This window comes from Zeus faber, assembly GCF_960531495.2.
Source record: "Zeus faber genome assembly, chromosome: 16".
In the NCBI taxonomy this organism is placed as follows: domain Eukaryota; kingdom Metazoa; phylum Chordata; class Actinopteri; order Zeiformes; family Zeidae; genus Zeus; species Zeus faber.
Genome location: NC_137202.1, coordinates 13,591,484 through 13,606,641, shown reverse-complemented (window position 1 = coordinate 13,606,641; position 15,158 = coordinate 13,591,484). Strand labels below are relative to the sequence as shown.

The window sequence follows — 15,158 nt, the reverse complement described above, 5'->3', positions numbered from 1 at the left end:
TGACTTTCTTTTTGGCTTCCACGGTGACGTCTGCCCCCGCGGAGAGTCTCAATGGAGAAAATTAGTCGAGGAGGAAGTGTCTGTTCTGCAGAGGCTTGTTTGTGGACTTTGTTTAGCTGCAGCGGGGTCAGCCCAGTGTCACCGTTCAGACCTCTCAGACCTCAGGAGATTAGGAAGCACCGTTTCCCTAATGCTCGGTGACCAGAACAACCCTTCCCATCCACCAACACTTTAAAGGCAGTGAGATTAACAAAACAGCACTCTCCATTCTAATCTCGCCTGTGTGTGTGTGTGTGTGTGTGTGTGTGTGTGTGTGTGTGTGTGTGTGTGTGTGTGTGTGTGTGTGTGTGTGTGTGTGTGTGTGTGTGTGTGTGTGTGTGTGTGTGTGTGTGTGCGTGCCTGCCTGCGTGTGTTCGTGTGTGCGTTTTGTGCGCGTGCGCGTTTGTGTGTGTGTGTGTGTGTGTGTGTGTCCCAATTTAAATACAGAGAAAGTAAATCCTCTTGAAACCTCTCGAAATACCACTCTTATAGCTTCATTATTTTCTGTTATTTGTCTGAGATATGATAAAGGAATTGTGTACAGGACTGAGATTTTTGCCATTTTTGTCCCAGAAGAAATCATAGGAAAATGTCAATCCCATCAGATCACTAAATATCCTCAGAAATGTGTTTCTTTTTCATTTTTTCTTTGGCATACTGAGGTAAGTTTGTTTAGCCAGCTTGTGGTGTACACACATTACACAAAATAAAAATTATATCTCAAGGTAAGTTTATTTGTACAGCACATTTCATGCGCAAGCGCAACTTTAAGTGCTTTACATAACGCATAAAATCAAAGAAGAATAAGAGCATAGAAATTAAGAGCTTAAAACAGATTTCAGAAAAGGCACAATAAAATCAAAAAATAAACTGCGTTAAAGTGCAATTTGAAACAGTCCCACCCAGGTGCACACCATTTCTGATTGTCAGGCCTCTTTCTATGGACCACGCAGGAACACCTTCATCGATCACAACTCCGGGCCTGGGACACGGCCAAATTATGTAACTTAACGGATAAAATGCATCTCAAAATGGGCAAAAAATATGTTTTGCACGGCTGTTCCAAGAATTCTAATTAGATTTTGGGGTTAACTAAACATAATCAGACAAAACAAAACAGCAAAAAAAAAAGCTTTTTTTTCCCCAGAAATCTACCCTAAGGACAGAAAACGTCCCGTATTTGCAGAATGACCCAACAAAGTCAATGGGAAAAATGAAAAGCTTTCTTTCACTGCTGGAAACCATTGCTGCCCAACGTAACTCCACCCACTTTCCACTCTGTGAGCCAGCAGACAAACGGGGCTCCCTGCAAATTCCCAGGACCGCGGACCCAAATTTCTGCCCGTGCATGTTTTGATCTCGGAAACTGACCTCATCAAAAAGATTACATTCGGAAAAGGCCCACATGAAGGCAGACAAGACAGAGCGCGGCACCAAAGGAAGAGAACGACGTCGTGCGCTAATCCGATTGTCTGATCCTCAGAGTTCATGGACAAAGTGCTGGCAGCAAATGTTTTCTTGAATTGAGTTTTGTTACTTTGCAGCTCAGTAGCTAGAGAAAGGCACCGTAGCTTCCAGGGTTGGGGGCTCTATTCCTTTTGTATTGCGCCTTGGAAAAGACCTTTGCAGGGGAAAAGTTGAGGAGGTGCCACACAGGATCTTGTTGGGGAAGGGATGGGGGTTCTCTGCCCTGTGTGGCTCAACAGAAAAGACCTTCCAGTGGAAGGGTTGGGGGTTCTACACAAAATCTTGCAGAGGAAGCGTTTTGGATTCTGATCACTGCGTGGCTCATTGGAAAAGACCTTTACAGAGGAAGAGTCGGATGGTCCTACACAAGATCTTGACGGGAAAGCGGTTGGGAGTTCTATTCCCTGTGTAGCTCATTGGAAAATACCTTCCAGTGGAAGGGTTGGGGGTTCCATCCCCTGTGTGTAGCTCATAGAAATGACTTTCTAGTGGAAGGGTTGGAGGTTCTATTCCTCTCTGTGGCTCATTGGAAAAGGCCTCGCCGCAGAAGGGTTGGGGCTTCTAGACAACATCTTGCCAGGGAAGTGTTGCAGGTATTCCCTGCGCAGATCATTGGAAAATACCTTGCAAGTGGAAGAGTCGGGGGTTCCAATTTGGGGCATATCTTAACACCTGTCTAAGTGCCCTTGAGCCAGATACCTGGCCTCTACCTCCGGAAACACCCAACAAACTACAGCTAACCCTTCACCCAAAACCACAACGTGAAAAATATCCCGAAATGTATTTGACCCTACGCATGCAGACTACTTTCTCCTCCAGTTTTTCACCTTGTGACGAAGCGCTTACGAAAACGTCACATGATTTCACAGTGGAAATCACGCTTGCTCAATCCTTCCTGAATCCCATGTACGGTGTAAGCGATGCACCGTGATACCCAAACTCATGCGAGGGGTAGGGTTAGGTTGTTTTTTTATTTTGTTGTCTTTTTTTTGTCTTTGGATGCATGTGTGGTGGCCTCCATGCCAGGAATCAAGGAATCAAGGGTAACTGACACTGGTACATTTCAGACATTTAAAAGATCATATTGCTTTTGTCTTTCTACAACTCTATCTCTACTTCATTTCTGACATCGCTCAGTTTTGGTGAATACTTGCGTCTGCGGTATTTCCTTCACCTTATAAAATAGTCAATGGATTCACCATGAAAAATTGAGCCTCGAGCGACTTCGGCATCCAAAAACCAGGTCATGAAATTGCATTTCGTCCCAGTAAAATCAAAAGATGGCCTTTGCTGTTGAGTTAGGTCTGAGGTCTGAGGCCAGTCCATGTTGGTGTGAAGCCAGTCCATGTTCGTTAATAGGTCGTGGTTCGATATCTTTTTACCCAGGTTTATATAAAGGCAAATTGGGCTGTAGGCCTATTCCTAGTCCTATATACCTAATATAGGACTATAAGACTATATAGACCTGATTGGGCTATATGCCTATAACATATCCGAATAGACTTTGTCGGCCAATATAATCCTATTGTCCTATATCGTCATACTGTACTTATAGTTATAATAGATCAGATTCTTCATGTGAATCGGCCTATTTGGACATTGATGTACAACACCGAGTTGATGTATAGGCCGAGGTAGCCCTACATCATCAGGATAGAGGTAGATATCATCTTACTAATTTCTCTACAGATGGCGGTGGATGTAACCTAACTCCGAGAGGGCTTCCACTGTCCCTCATCCATCTTCTCGCTCCAGAAAAGAAAACCGACCCGAGTCCCTGTTGGCTTGTGCTGACAGCTCGTCTGTCCTTGTAAGATAACCAAACCAAATTCAGCGGAGATCCGCTCGGATTTCACCAAAGGATTTAACAATCAATACCCCTACAGCACCAGTGCGCACCACTCCCCAAAAGACACGTTCATTATCTCCCTTCAGCAGAGTCCTGTGTCAGGGCCATACGGGGAGGGACGCAGGGGCCCCTCTCAATATTTAGAACACATGCAATAAAATGAAGTATGGATGTAATTCAGAAGCTTGGGGGGGTCTTATGGGTCCAATTTATGCCTCTGTGATAGACCAATACCAAGAACTGAACAGGCGTAGCTTTGAAGTTGAGCTGCCTGTATTTCGGGCAAAACACACACACACAGCTCCTGTGAGGAGGCCACCAACATTCTACGGCAAGTGCCAGTCCAGGTTCGTAGTTTGCTTCTAGAGGTGGAAGCTCTCGTCGGGTTGCTTCTAGTAATGCCTGCGTCACCCGCAGAAGCCGAGCGTGAGCTCCGGTGCCCTCAGGAGGCTCAAGACGTGGCTGGGCTCCACGATGGGGCCGGGGCGACGGGACCGCGTGGCTTCATGTCATATTCATGAGGCTAAACTCTACCTTGTGGATCATGAAGATCTGTGATGAATTCATTTCTCTCGGCGACAGACGCAAAGAAGGCCTTTGGTTCATTTTATTGAATGCCGCACGGCCTAACTTTGTTCCCTCCGAATTGTGTGGGGGCTGGGAAGCAGATAGGAAAGGGAAAGGTTTGTTTTACCAAATAAGGCTGAATGAAGCTACTTTCAAAAGCACAAGAATAAAAGAGTTTTGCTCAATATGGGACCTGTAAGACTAAACCTTTATGGTAAAGATGTGATTTCTTGTGATTTTGACTCTCATGGCTCGTGTGTATATTTATACTTTTTTTGTTTTCCAGAATTATTTCAAGGCTTTAACAAGGTCTCATTCTATAATAGATTTGATCAATGTTTTAATCGGTTATGGCCAAAATGTGTTGCATTCTTGTTTTCAGTCGGCTTCGGTAACATAGTTGAGATGTACACGATTGCTAAAAATCATCCCAAAACACAGATATGTGTGATATGTTTTGAATGTGTAGAAAGTTTTGAGCATGAGCAGAAACCAGGGATTTTTTTTTAAATCTGTAATTAAACCAAAAGAGGACAGAAGACTAAATCACGCCTTTACTCTACCTATACTGTATACTGTATCAAATGAGAAAAGTTGATCTACAGGACAATAAATATTTAAAAGCAATACACAATGCTTGAGAGCCTTACTGCATTATATTCCATCAAATTTTGAATTGTCACCTGGTGTCTCAATTTTGTGTTTTCCTTTGATGATGAAGATATTTCTGCCCTAAATTGATGCAGAAAAGGCACAGATTGGTGCATAAAAAATCATCGGAACGCAGGAAAATGAAGGGATCTGGGGGCCCTCCCGAACAAAACCTACACCACTGGTCAGGGCCACCATTTAGCAAAGTCCTGCATAAATTCAGATTGCTCTATGGGAAGCTGGAAAAACCTGATTGATTTATCAGGTATTTATAGGTATTTCTGTGCCATGAAGTTGAGCTACTGGAATATAGATAAACTTTAACCGACAAGAGGCTTCATGTGCAGCTCCAATTTGAATTGGATCTGGGCTGCATCTCAATCATTTAAATTTTTTTCACTACACAAAATCAGGGACAAAGGATTTATAAGATAAGATAACACTTTATAAATCTCCAAAGTAGTAATATTATTTTTTTTAATTATATATATTTCAATGTAATTCAATTTAATATTATTATTTAGTTTGTTTATGTTATTAAAAAAAATGCACACCGTTCGTTATGGAGAAACACAGCCCACTTGTCTGAGTTTGCGATTTGCTCTCTCAAACAAATTATTCCAACATATACTGTAAATGGGCAGAATTGGCAATTTGGAAATGGAATTGGAAATCAGCCATTATTACAAGCCTACTTTAATCAGCACACATTCCCGTTTCATGCCTTTTGAGGGTTCAGTCCAGAGAGGTTTACAATGACCACGGCCATCTTCTTATCCTGCTTCTTCACAAAATGCCTCCATGGAGCCAGTGCATTTTAATAACAATCCCTATCAAAAATCAACAATTAAACAAAGAAAACAATAAATAAACAACAAATGAACAAACTAGAAAAGGGAAGGCCTAAAAAAGGTAAAAAAAAAAAAAAAAATTCATCAATTATAGTTCCCGATTACAGACACAAATAACGAGAAGAAGTGAGACAGCTTGTGATCTGCTGCTGATGGCTGCATCAGGCTTTCCACAGGTCAGTCAAAATTCAACTTTTTTTTTTTTTTAATCTGGGTTGAAAACATTTTAGTGCCACTTATTATTCTTCCTCAAATTCTCTGCACCAAATGATGGATTGGGACTTGGGACAAGCCTGATGTTTGCTGTGTCACTGATTGTCTGTTATTTCACCCCAGGCTCATCATTCTCATATTCATAATGTATAGATAATTAATTATATATTGGCCTTTAGGCTTAAATCTCAGCTCAAACACTGTGCTCAGGATTCTACAGTGACGATTCTCAAGGGGAGCCGCTTGAACCTTGGTAATAGTTCCTCTTCCACGCTTTCTAAAAATAATTGCTCTCGCCAGCAGCAAAATTACAGCTTATTTTCGGTCCACTTATCACCTGTTGAATGTGCTGTTATTGTCTCAAAGAAACAAATAAGAACCCCCAGGGGGGCTTTTTTTTCTTTTTACATAATGGGAAATTGTTATGCACGTTGACTCATCACATGTTTACCCCTCCTGCTGTCTTTTCACATAAAGGTTAGAACACAGTCTAATAATATACGCAGCGCTGTAATGAATTTTGTCTCAATACTTGTTGTCACTATACAGTCTCAAAACGAGGAGGAGGCCTGTTGTTGGTATCCTAAACTTTCTGAGTGTTGCAAACTTTTGTGAAGTAACTCAAGAAATAGAGGTGTCTCGTAACAAATGTCTTGTTTTCTTGTTTGTACAGTGATTTCAATGTTCTCTAAGTCGGTCTGGGTTAAGATTGCAGTGCCCTGCTGCTAATGTAAAAGTACAGAATAAAACCTGCACAAGTACTCAAGGTGAATAAGAAAAGTACAACGGACAAGTTTTAAGTCAGTTTCACACGCAATGTGTGGGGGAAAAATAGTGCATTTGTGATGTGTGATGTGACGTTTAGACACTGTCACTGTGTCTTAAAACTTCTAAATCAACTTGAATGTCAAGTACAATTTCAGAAAAGTGTAAAAAAAAAAATCGATATTTATATTGCCCTGCGGCATTGAATTTAGAAATGTGCCAGAAAGCCAAAACAAAAATATGGGAATCAACACTGATAATAAAAAACAACAAGGCTTTTTGTTGTTTTTGTCCCCACTTGGTAAATCTCTGCGGAGACACTTTACAAAACTCTGTACGGAACTTCCAACACTTCCGATTTATAATTTTTTTTTACATTCAAATGAGAAATTTCTGAGTATTATTATAATATAATAATAATCAATAATTAATTATTATGATTATCACCGTACAAAAGCCAAATTCCAGCTTCTGTCTGGAACGGAGCGACGGCTCCAGCTGAAACCGCGGACCTCTTCCGCACATTATTATGGCGCAAAATAGCTCTTCCCCTGACGCTCACAGCTTTATCCCCGCGCCTGCAGCCGCAGTACACTGTGAGAAATAACAAGACACAGCGGCTACAGAAAAGGAAGTTGTCCGTTGTTACGTGTGTATCACGTTTCTTAAACTTCTGTAAGAAAAAAAACCAAAAAACTTTGGATTGGGTTGAGTTTTCTCTACTTGGAATTTATACCTTAATGTGTCCATTTTAATTCGACAAACCATTAATAATTCAAGTTTAAACCTTTTTTTTAAAAGTTGATTTAAAAAAAAACAAGTGTAGGTTGCCAGTGTAGGTTACTTCATAATAAACGGGTCAGATGCCCTCCTCCATATTTTTCCATTCGGTGCAAATATCCTTCTCTTCCCTTTTCCCCCCGAACCAGCGAGCATCCTGTCTGCAGTCTGCGGCGTCAAACACAGGCGCTGTTTTACGAGGAGCTCTGAAGATGGAACTCGTCCAAATCTTTTATTTATTTATTTGTTATCGCAAAACGCCGCAAAATGTCAAATTAAAACGCAAATAATAAATAAAAAATAGTGTTAAACTAGTCAACTTCAATTAAAGTTAAAAAAAAAAGATATAGAAATGTGGTAATATAGTTCTACTAATGTATATATATATATATATATATATATATAAATAATGAGGGAAATAAAACTATCCATATACAACATGCAGTGTCATTTTTTCGGTATGAGCAGATCTTTTATTATTATTATTATTATTATCTTAATTAATTATTTTATTGGAGTTCTATCCATTCAAAGGAATCGCTTCAATTCATGAAACCTATATCTCTTCGTTGAATGCTGTTCCAATGACTCCGACCCAATGATCTTTCCTTGATCTGTTCGTTTGTCTACTTTCAGTGTTAAAACCAGAGCCGCGTGGCATGTGACACTGGACTGAAGGTCCGGAGCTGCCCCTGTCCCGGCTTCGCCAACACGCGCCGGGATCCGCTCAAACACACACTGCGGGATGCGCTGCTTGTGCCAGTGTTTTGCTGCTGGCCACCGGTTTCTTGCTGCTTGACAGAGTGTTAAACAACAAAGCTCTGGGGGACAGGACTCAAGTCAGCCTGGGCCTGAAAGCCAGTCACTCACAGGCGTTTAGCAGTCCATTGGCTCTGTTCCCATATAACACACAGCTGTTATTATTCAATATCATCCTCCAACCTCTCGGATGGAACATTTTAAAAGAAATGTGATCGTGATAATCGCAGGTTACATGTCTGCGCCATGTTGCATGGATTGATTGTGGGTTGAGCCATTGATTATGGATATATTGCTTATGTATGTATATCTAACTTTTTTTTAAACTTGTTTTTTTATTTTTTTACTTTTTGCATTTGCCTTTATATTTGATTTCGTTGTTTTGTCTTCCTGCTTTGTTTTTGCACCGCCTTCGGAGTTTGCCCTTGATCATTTCACTGCACCTTGCTTGTAGGGCTGCATGTGGAATAAAGATCTTGAACTAAGATTCATGTGCTCAACCTAAAATTCCTCAAAAAAAAATCCTCTTTACTTGAATTATTTTATTTCATATTATGTTTATTTATTTCTCATCTAGATTTATGATGATTTATTAATGTATGTATTTTCATAACTTTTTTTGTCATTCTTAAGGCCAGTCACATGGTGTAGCCTGTATTCTTATTTTACCTTTGACATTATAAAATCCTTTAGTAGTAGGACTGTCAAGTGATTTCATAAACCATATTTTGGTTTTGTTATCTGTGTTGTTTGGTGAACACTAGCTGCCCTGATGCACCTATATGGACAGAGGTGGAAAGTGACCGACCGACTGCCTGACTTATATACAATTTTGAGGTGTTTGCACTTATCCTCTACACCTCAACATAAAAAAAAACCTGATATGGCAGCACTAGGCCTAGATCTATAATTTTTTTAACGGGGATAGGCCTCCAAAATTGTTGCCTAACGTACTAAGGCAATAGAAGGAATTTTGATCCTTGAAATGTACTACACACAATACCGACTACTTGGAAATCTGAGTTGAATTTCTATTAGATTGCTTTACTTTCCCCACTTTTTTTGCTTTTGTCTTTATTTTTCTACTTGTATTTGATGTGACTCTCACCTGTATAGACCTACATATGCGAATTGTTCCACCGTTGGCTTGTCCAACCGTAGAAATAATATAGGCAAATCATCTCTGTGCATGACACATTTTTTATATTCTCTATACTTTTGTAGGATTGTTTTTCCTTTTTCAAAATGTTTTATGACTGTTTTTAATGAGACCCATTACTTCCACATGAACATGTCATTGGCCCCATTCGCGGATTCTAATTCGGATTCTTTTTGCCTTGAGATCTGTTTTAGTGTCTCTATTTCTGCGGTGCGCCGCTGGACTTGACGACGGTCCACTTCAGCGACACTGGAGATGAACCCCGGTTCAGGCCAGCGTTGCGTCACGTGGGCGGTTGTGCCGGTGCGACCGTGTTCCGTCCCGTCCCGTCCCGCCCCGCCCCGCCCCGCCCCGCCCCGGCGCGCGGCCCCGGTCAGCGAAATAACCCAGTGGATTCGCGTTGCTCACGCTGACCTAAATTCTCCGTCGTCGCATCTCTTAAAGCTGCAGTAGCACAGCAGCAGCGGGGTTATGAATTGGAATGGCCGATATGCTTCGTCATATTCTTACGGGGGCGTGGATTGTTTACAATTGGGCCTTTTTTTTTTTTTTTTTTTCTTCCGTCATTTAACGGCGATGGTTGGTTTTTGGAGGACGCGCCGTCACATCAACACACGGCCCTTAGAGGTGACCAACTATTACCACTCACTGTTAAAGAGCCATGAGCTTGCAGGCCTGTTGGGAAAGGACAAAACACAACAAACAAAAACACTTTTTCAAGGAGTGTATTACTTACTTGAATAATAATAATAATAATAATAATAATAATAATAATAGTTTTTTTTATTGTTAAGGCAAGAGCCAAGTAGTATATCACTTACTTTAATTATTATTATTATTATTATTATTATTATAAGTAGTAGTAGTAGTAGTAGTAGTAGTAGTAGTAGTAGTAGTGGTAATAGTAGTAGTAGCAGAAGCAGTATTTATTTATATATTTATTGCCACGTAGTCAAGTTTGAAATTGCTTACTTGAATTATTTTGAATTTGTTTATTTATTTATCTTTTATATCTTTTATTTATTGCTTGGACAATCACACGGTCAAGCGTACTGACATGGGTCATTATTTTATATTATTATTATTTTAGTATTATTATTATTATTATTATTATTAGTAGTAGTAGTAGTAGTAGTAGTAGTAGTAGTAGTAGTAGTAGTTGTAGAAGTAGTGGTAGTAGTAATAGTCGCAGTAGTAGTAGCAGTAGCAGTTGTAGGAGTAGTAGTAGTAATAACAACAGTAGTTGTAGTAGCAGTAGTAGGAGTAGTAGTAGCACTTATAATAGTTGTAGTAGTAGCAGTAGTAGTAGTAGTAGTAGTAGTAGTAGTAGTAGTAGTAGTAGTAGTAGTAGTCGTAGTAGCAGTAGTTGTAGTAGTAGTCAGCTATTAATTTATCTATCTATGGATCTATCTCTTCATTCGTTGGTTGTGATCGTTAAGGTCAGCCAACGTGGTGTTTTGATTTCGTGGCCTCAGCCTGAAGCAGGGGATAGCACAGGCAGGCATCGATCGCTCCACTGCAGATATATCATATAACCAGACATGAACAGAGGATCTCAACGACAATCTCCCAAATGTTTTGCACATGTCAATAGGACCAACCGCACAGCGCTTCTCTTAACCAATTAAAAGCCTTTTGTTTATGGCCTGGAGTAAATAGGGACCAGCCCTGTATTGATCTGCAGTCACGTTTTCTCTCAGACTGATCCCGCTCCTGAGGGCCCACTGTGGACGGGATTGACTTTAAAAGGCCTTACTATAATGTAATTTACCAAAATTATATAATCAGACAACTCACAAAAGTTCAGTAGCGACTCTCAAATATATAACACTGATTGCTCAGCTTAGAGCTTGCACTTTCACAACTTTAGAATATTTTATTCATACCAGGCAATAATAGCGTGGATGATGCATAAATATCTATATAAATATCTAAATTTTGTCTTTGAAATTTGTAAATAATAAATAAATAAAATAAAAACCCTATGCAGTCTAGGTAACGTCCCAATTTACACCCCAGCCTCTATTTCGCACCTTATACATTATTAAGTACAAATAATCAAAGTTTTCATACTTTTAATCAAGTTAGTTTTTCGAAAACATACATCAACAAAAACCAGACAGTAGGCCTACTCCATACAATGCTAACAAGAAAAAGTGCAAAACCTCAAAAGAAAATTTACAAAAAAATAAAAAATAAAAAGTGACATAGAAACCCGCCGCCGTGACGTGAATAATATTGGGTCACGTTGTAATAAAAACAGTCTGATGTCGGGGCGCGGAGGCCGGTCTGCGGTTTCGCGTGAATCAACCCTTGAAGACGAGATTACGAGGACGGAGGGCTATGCGCTGTCTCGCCAGTTGTATGTCTGCTGTTGTTATTAATATTGGAACGCGGCGGCCTCGGTCATGCGGCTTTCTATCGGCCCTACCCTCCTACTCTCCCCCGTGAGAACACGTCCAGAGGGGGCGTTTGTTCCTCGCTGCTCTCCCGTGCACGCGCGTTTCTGTGTAAGGCGGCGTGCCGGCTCCGGTGTCTTGCTCTGCGTGCGCAAAATAAATTACACGAATATGGACCTAGATTTTAGACTAACTGTCCATTTGGGCCTGGCTTGTTTGTGTGTGTGTGTGTGTGTGTGTGTGTGTGTGTGTGCGTGTGTGTGCGTGCGTGCGTGCGTGTCCAGGATATGAGCGATATGAGAGGTTTGTTTCAGGAGTTTGTTTTTTGGTCGGAGGTTATATAAGCTGCATTTCCTCCATGTGTCCACTGTGAGAAGCCACGGTATTCTACTGAAACCCAAATTCCATATTCCTCAATGAAGTTATGCAAACACATTAGATAGTCCTACTCGTGACTTAAGGTTTTGGGTCAGTATTTCCTCATTTTAACAGTTCATGGTAATAAAATGTTTTGTTTTGTTTTTTAATTTGGGCAGGAGCTCGAGATCTATTAATAATTAATAGTGAGCGCTCTCGCGGTGCTCTCCGATTTTGAGCGTGAAAATGAGACACTAACATTTAGGCCTCATTTCCAAACGTTCTTGTGGCCTCGAACCTCAGACATGCCTGGGGCGCAGAAGAAGGGCGTCGTTTTCTTTTCTTTTTTGACTTTTTCTTTTTTTTTTTGTTCCCCTTTGGTTTTTCAAAACTAAGGAGAACGAAAATTGTGAGATCAACATCCTCAAAAAATAGACAGCCCCGTTCAGGCTTCTTTCACCTCGAGGCCCGGATCTGCGCTCATTACGTCATAGCGTCATGACTTTAAAGGGATGTTGCGCAGCTTGTCAGTAAGCAGGATTGCAGGGACTGATCGCGGAGCAGAAAACCTGCTATTTCGCTTTAAATGAGACAGGCCGGTGGGTTTGGACTGCAGGCCTTAACATGCACGGTGCCCTGTCGGTCTACATGCGCTCAGACAGCAGCCCCACCGGAGCACCAACAAAAGAACAATATAGGGTATTATTAACAAAAAAAAAAAAAAAACATACAAAAAATCTTGTACTTTTCTTGAAACAGTCTTGCATAACCATCTTCTGAGCAGAGTGTTATTTCAAAACGATAGGCCATGAATATAAATTAGTTAATCTACTACAAAAAATGAATTCACTCTGTGAGAGGTGTTTTCCTTTGTCAACCACAGACCTGTTATCACTTTGAGCCTATTCCTAAAATAGACCACGAATGAGTTTTCTTTTAAGAATAGTCACTTATTTGAATGGTTTATACCTCCTTTTGAAATAAAAACTCATCCCAGAGAGCGGTTTAGGCCTAACGGGGCTGAAGAGACACAGGAACCTGAGTAGATATGATTTGTAGGCTTTTTTTTCCTCTTCTCCTGTTTCACTTTTACCCCTGATTTTCTGTTATCTTTTTTTAAGGCGTTTCTTTCCCCAAAAAGTTGATTGTATTTTTTTCTTCCTCAAAATGAATACGTATATAAATAATTATTAACCATTGATTGTCAATTCCCCGCTGCAGTAGGCCTACATAGGCTACACTGACAATAGATTTTAAATACATTGTACAATAAATACAAAACATAAATAAAATACTCAAAGAAAATACTGAAAATCTTTGTACAGGATATAAATAGCTTGAAATATACTTAGCGTTACCTTTGGCAAGTCTAGTTTACAGTTACAGAACCCGCAGGTAACAAAGTTTGTCCCTTTTTTTCAATAAACGCAAAAAGAATCAAAATAAACCATTGCACTTAGGAGTACAATATGACCATAATCACGGGAAAAGGGGGTTGTATGCTTCATAGACCAAAGTTTGATATTTACCCCCCTATTATTATTATTATGCCCTTAATATTTCAGTTTAGGAAAGCATTCGGGGTCACCACCCGCTTTTGGTGGGACAACACGCCCGGGAACCCGCCTGAGACGCCCGGCGAAAATGCCGGTAAGGAGCTGGTTCTGAGCGAATCCGAGAGCAGAGTCTGGGCCGAGCTGGTCGCGATGCCGCCGAAAGCCGCCGCGCCTTGCTGGAGGTGGGGCGGCGGGGCGTGCTGGCTCCCTGAGACGAAATACCCGGCCGTCTGACCCGACAGCAGCCCGACGGGCGACGAGCTCATCCCGTAACTGTTCGTCAAACCCAGCGCGCTGGCGGCGGCGGAGCCGCCTAGGATGGGCCGCGTGAGGTCGCCGTTACTGAGCTGCTCCACCGAGGGTAGGAGGGACCCGTAACCCCCGTGGCCCTGGTTCAGAAATCCGGGCGACGAGCCGTTGTAGTGCGGGTGATGGTGGTGGTGGTGCAGCGACAAAAACGGAGAAATCTGCCAGTAGAGCGGGTTGTTGGCCCGGTCGTTAATCCCCAAACCCAGCGGCGCGAAGCGGAGTCCGCGCTTCATGGCCAGCTTCCCGCGGGACGTGGCGGAGCGCCGCCGCAGTTTACCCGTAGTCCCGCCGATGAACACGTCGTCGCTGGACGGGTCCAACATCCAGTAGTTGCCCTTCCCCGGGTCGTCGTAGTGCCGCGGCACCTTGACGAAGCACTTGTTTAGACTCAGGTTGTGACGGATGGAGTTCTGCCAGCCCTGCTTGTGCTCCCGGTAGTACGGGAAGTTCTTCATGATAAACTCGTAGATGCCGTTCAGGGTGAGCCGCTTCTCCGGGCTCTGCCGGATGGCCATCATGATCAGCGCGTTGTAGCTGAACGGGGGCTTGTCGAACTTACCGGTCTTGCCGTTGTTATTATTCTGCTCCGACGCGGCTTTGTTGTCGTCGGTGCACCCTCCACCTCCACCCTCCTCCTCCCCCTGCTCCTCTTTGCCGGCCCGGTGCGGGTCCATGGACGCGGCGGAGGACGAGTCCATCTCGCTCGGCTCCAGCGACCTCCCCGAGTCGGAGCCGGGCGACGGCGAGAGGGTCTCGGGGATGCCGACCGCGGCGTCCGGGTCCGGGCGGTCGCACTTGGAGGGCAGCAGCAGGCTCTTGATGCTGAACGAGGACGAGCGGTGCACGGTGGTCGGCGGCTCTTTAAAATCCTCCATGGCGGGTGGCTTCTCCCCTCTCCCCCGAACGATAGCGCGGATCAGCCCCACCCCCGGGTCCACGGGTCCGCCGTGGGTGTTTCCTGGACGGATGGAGACGAGGACGTAGGCAAGGAGACGGGTCCGAATGAGAGGCGCGCTGATCAGGGCATTGTATGCATGGGGAGAGAGAGAGGGAGAGAGAGAGAGGGAGACGGAGGGGAGGGAGGGAGGGAGGGATGTGGAGAAATTAGTAATTAAGGAGGTTCCGACTTTACCACCACTACTTCACAGAGAGAGGGAGGAGAGAGAGAGGGGGAGAGAGAGGGAGGAGCTTCTCTCCTTCTTCAACTTTGCTGTGTTCGGCTGTCAACAAATGTTTGTTGTTTTTTGTTGTCGCTTTTCTCCCCCCGCTCCGCCGTCGACGCTGCGTTTAACGGGGTGAGCGCGGCGTATTCGACTCCCCCCACCCCCACCCCCACCCCTCCCACCCCCCCGTCGCGGGAAACGTCACCCCTTTTTATTTTCCTCTCCATCCTCCCGTTTCACCCCCTCCGCTCCCTCCATCCGAGTCCCCCTCTCC

General features: G+C 42.9%; 1 protein-coding gene across 1 annotated transcript; it reads right to left on the bottom strand.

Moving 5' to 3' along the window:
- Nucleotides 1–13,417: 13,417 nt before the first annotated feature.
- On the bottom strand, nt 13,418–14,599 carry foxg1b (forkhead box G1b; the record flags this gene model as incomplete). The annotated part of the gene is made up of 1 exon (XM_080016858.1): nt 13,418–14,599. The coding sequence occupies exon 1, from the start codon at nt 14,594–14,596 to the stop codon at nt 13,418–13,420; it is 1,179 nt and encodes a 392-aa protein (XP_079872984.1). The 5' UTR covers nt 14,597–14,599.
- Nucleotides 14,600–15,158: the final 559 nt, after the last annotated feature.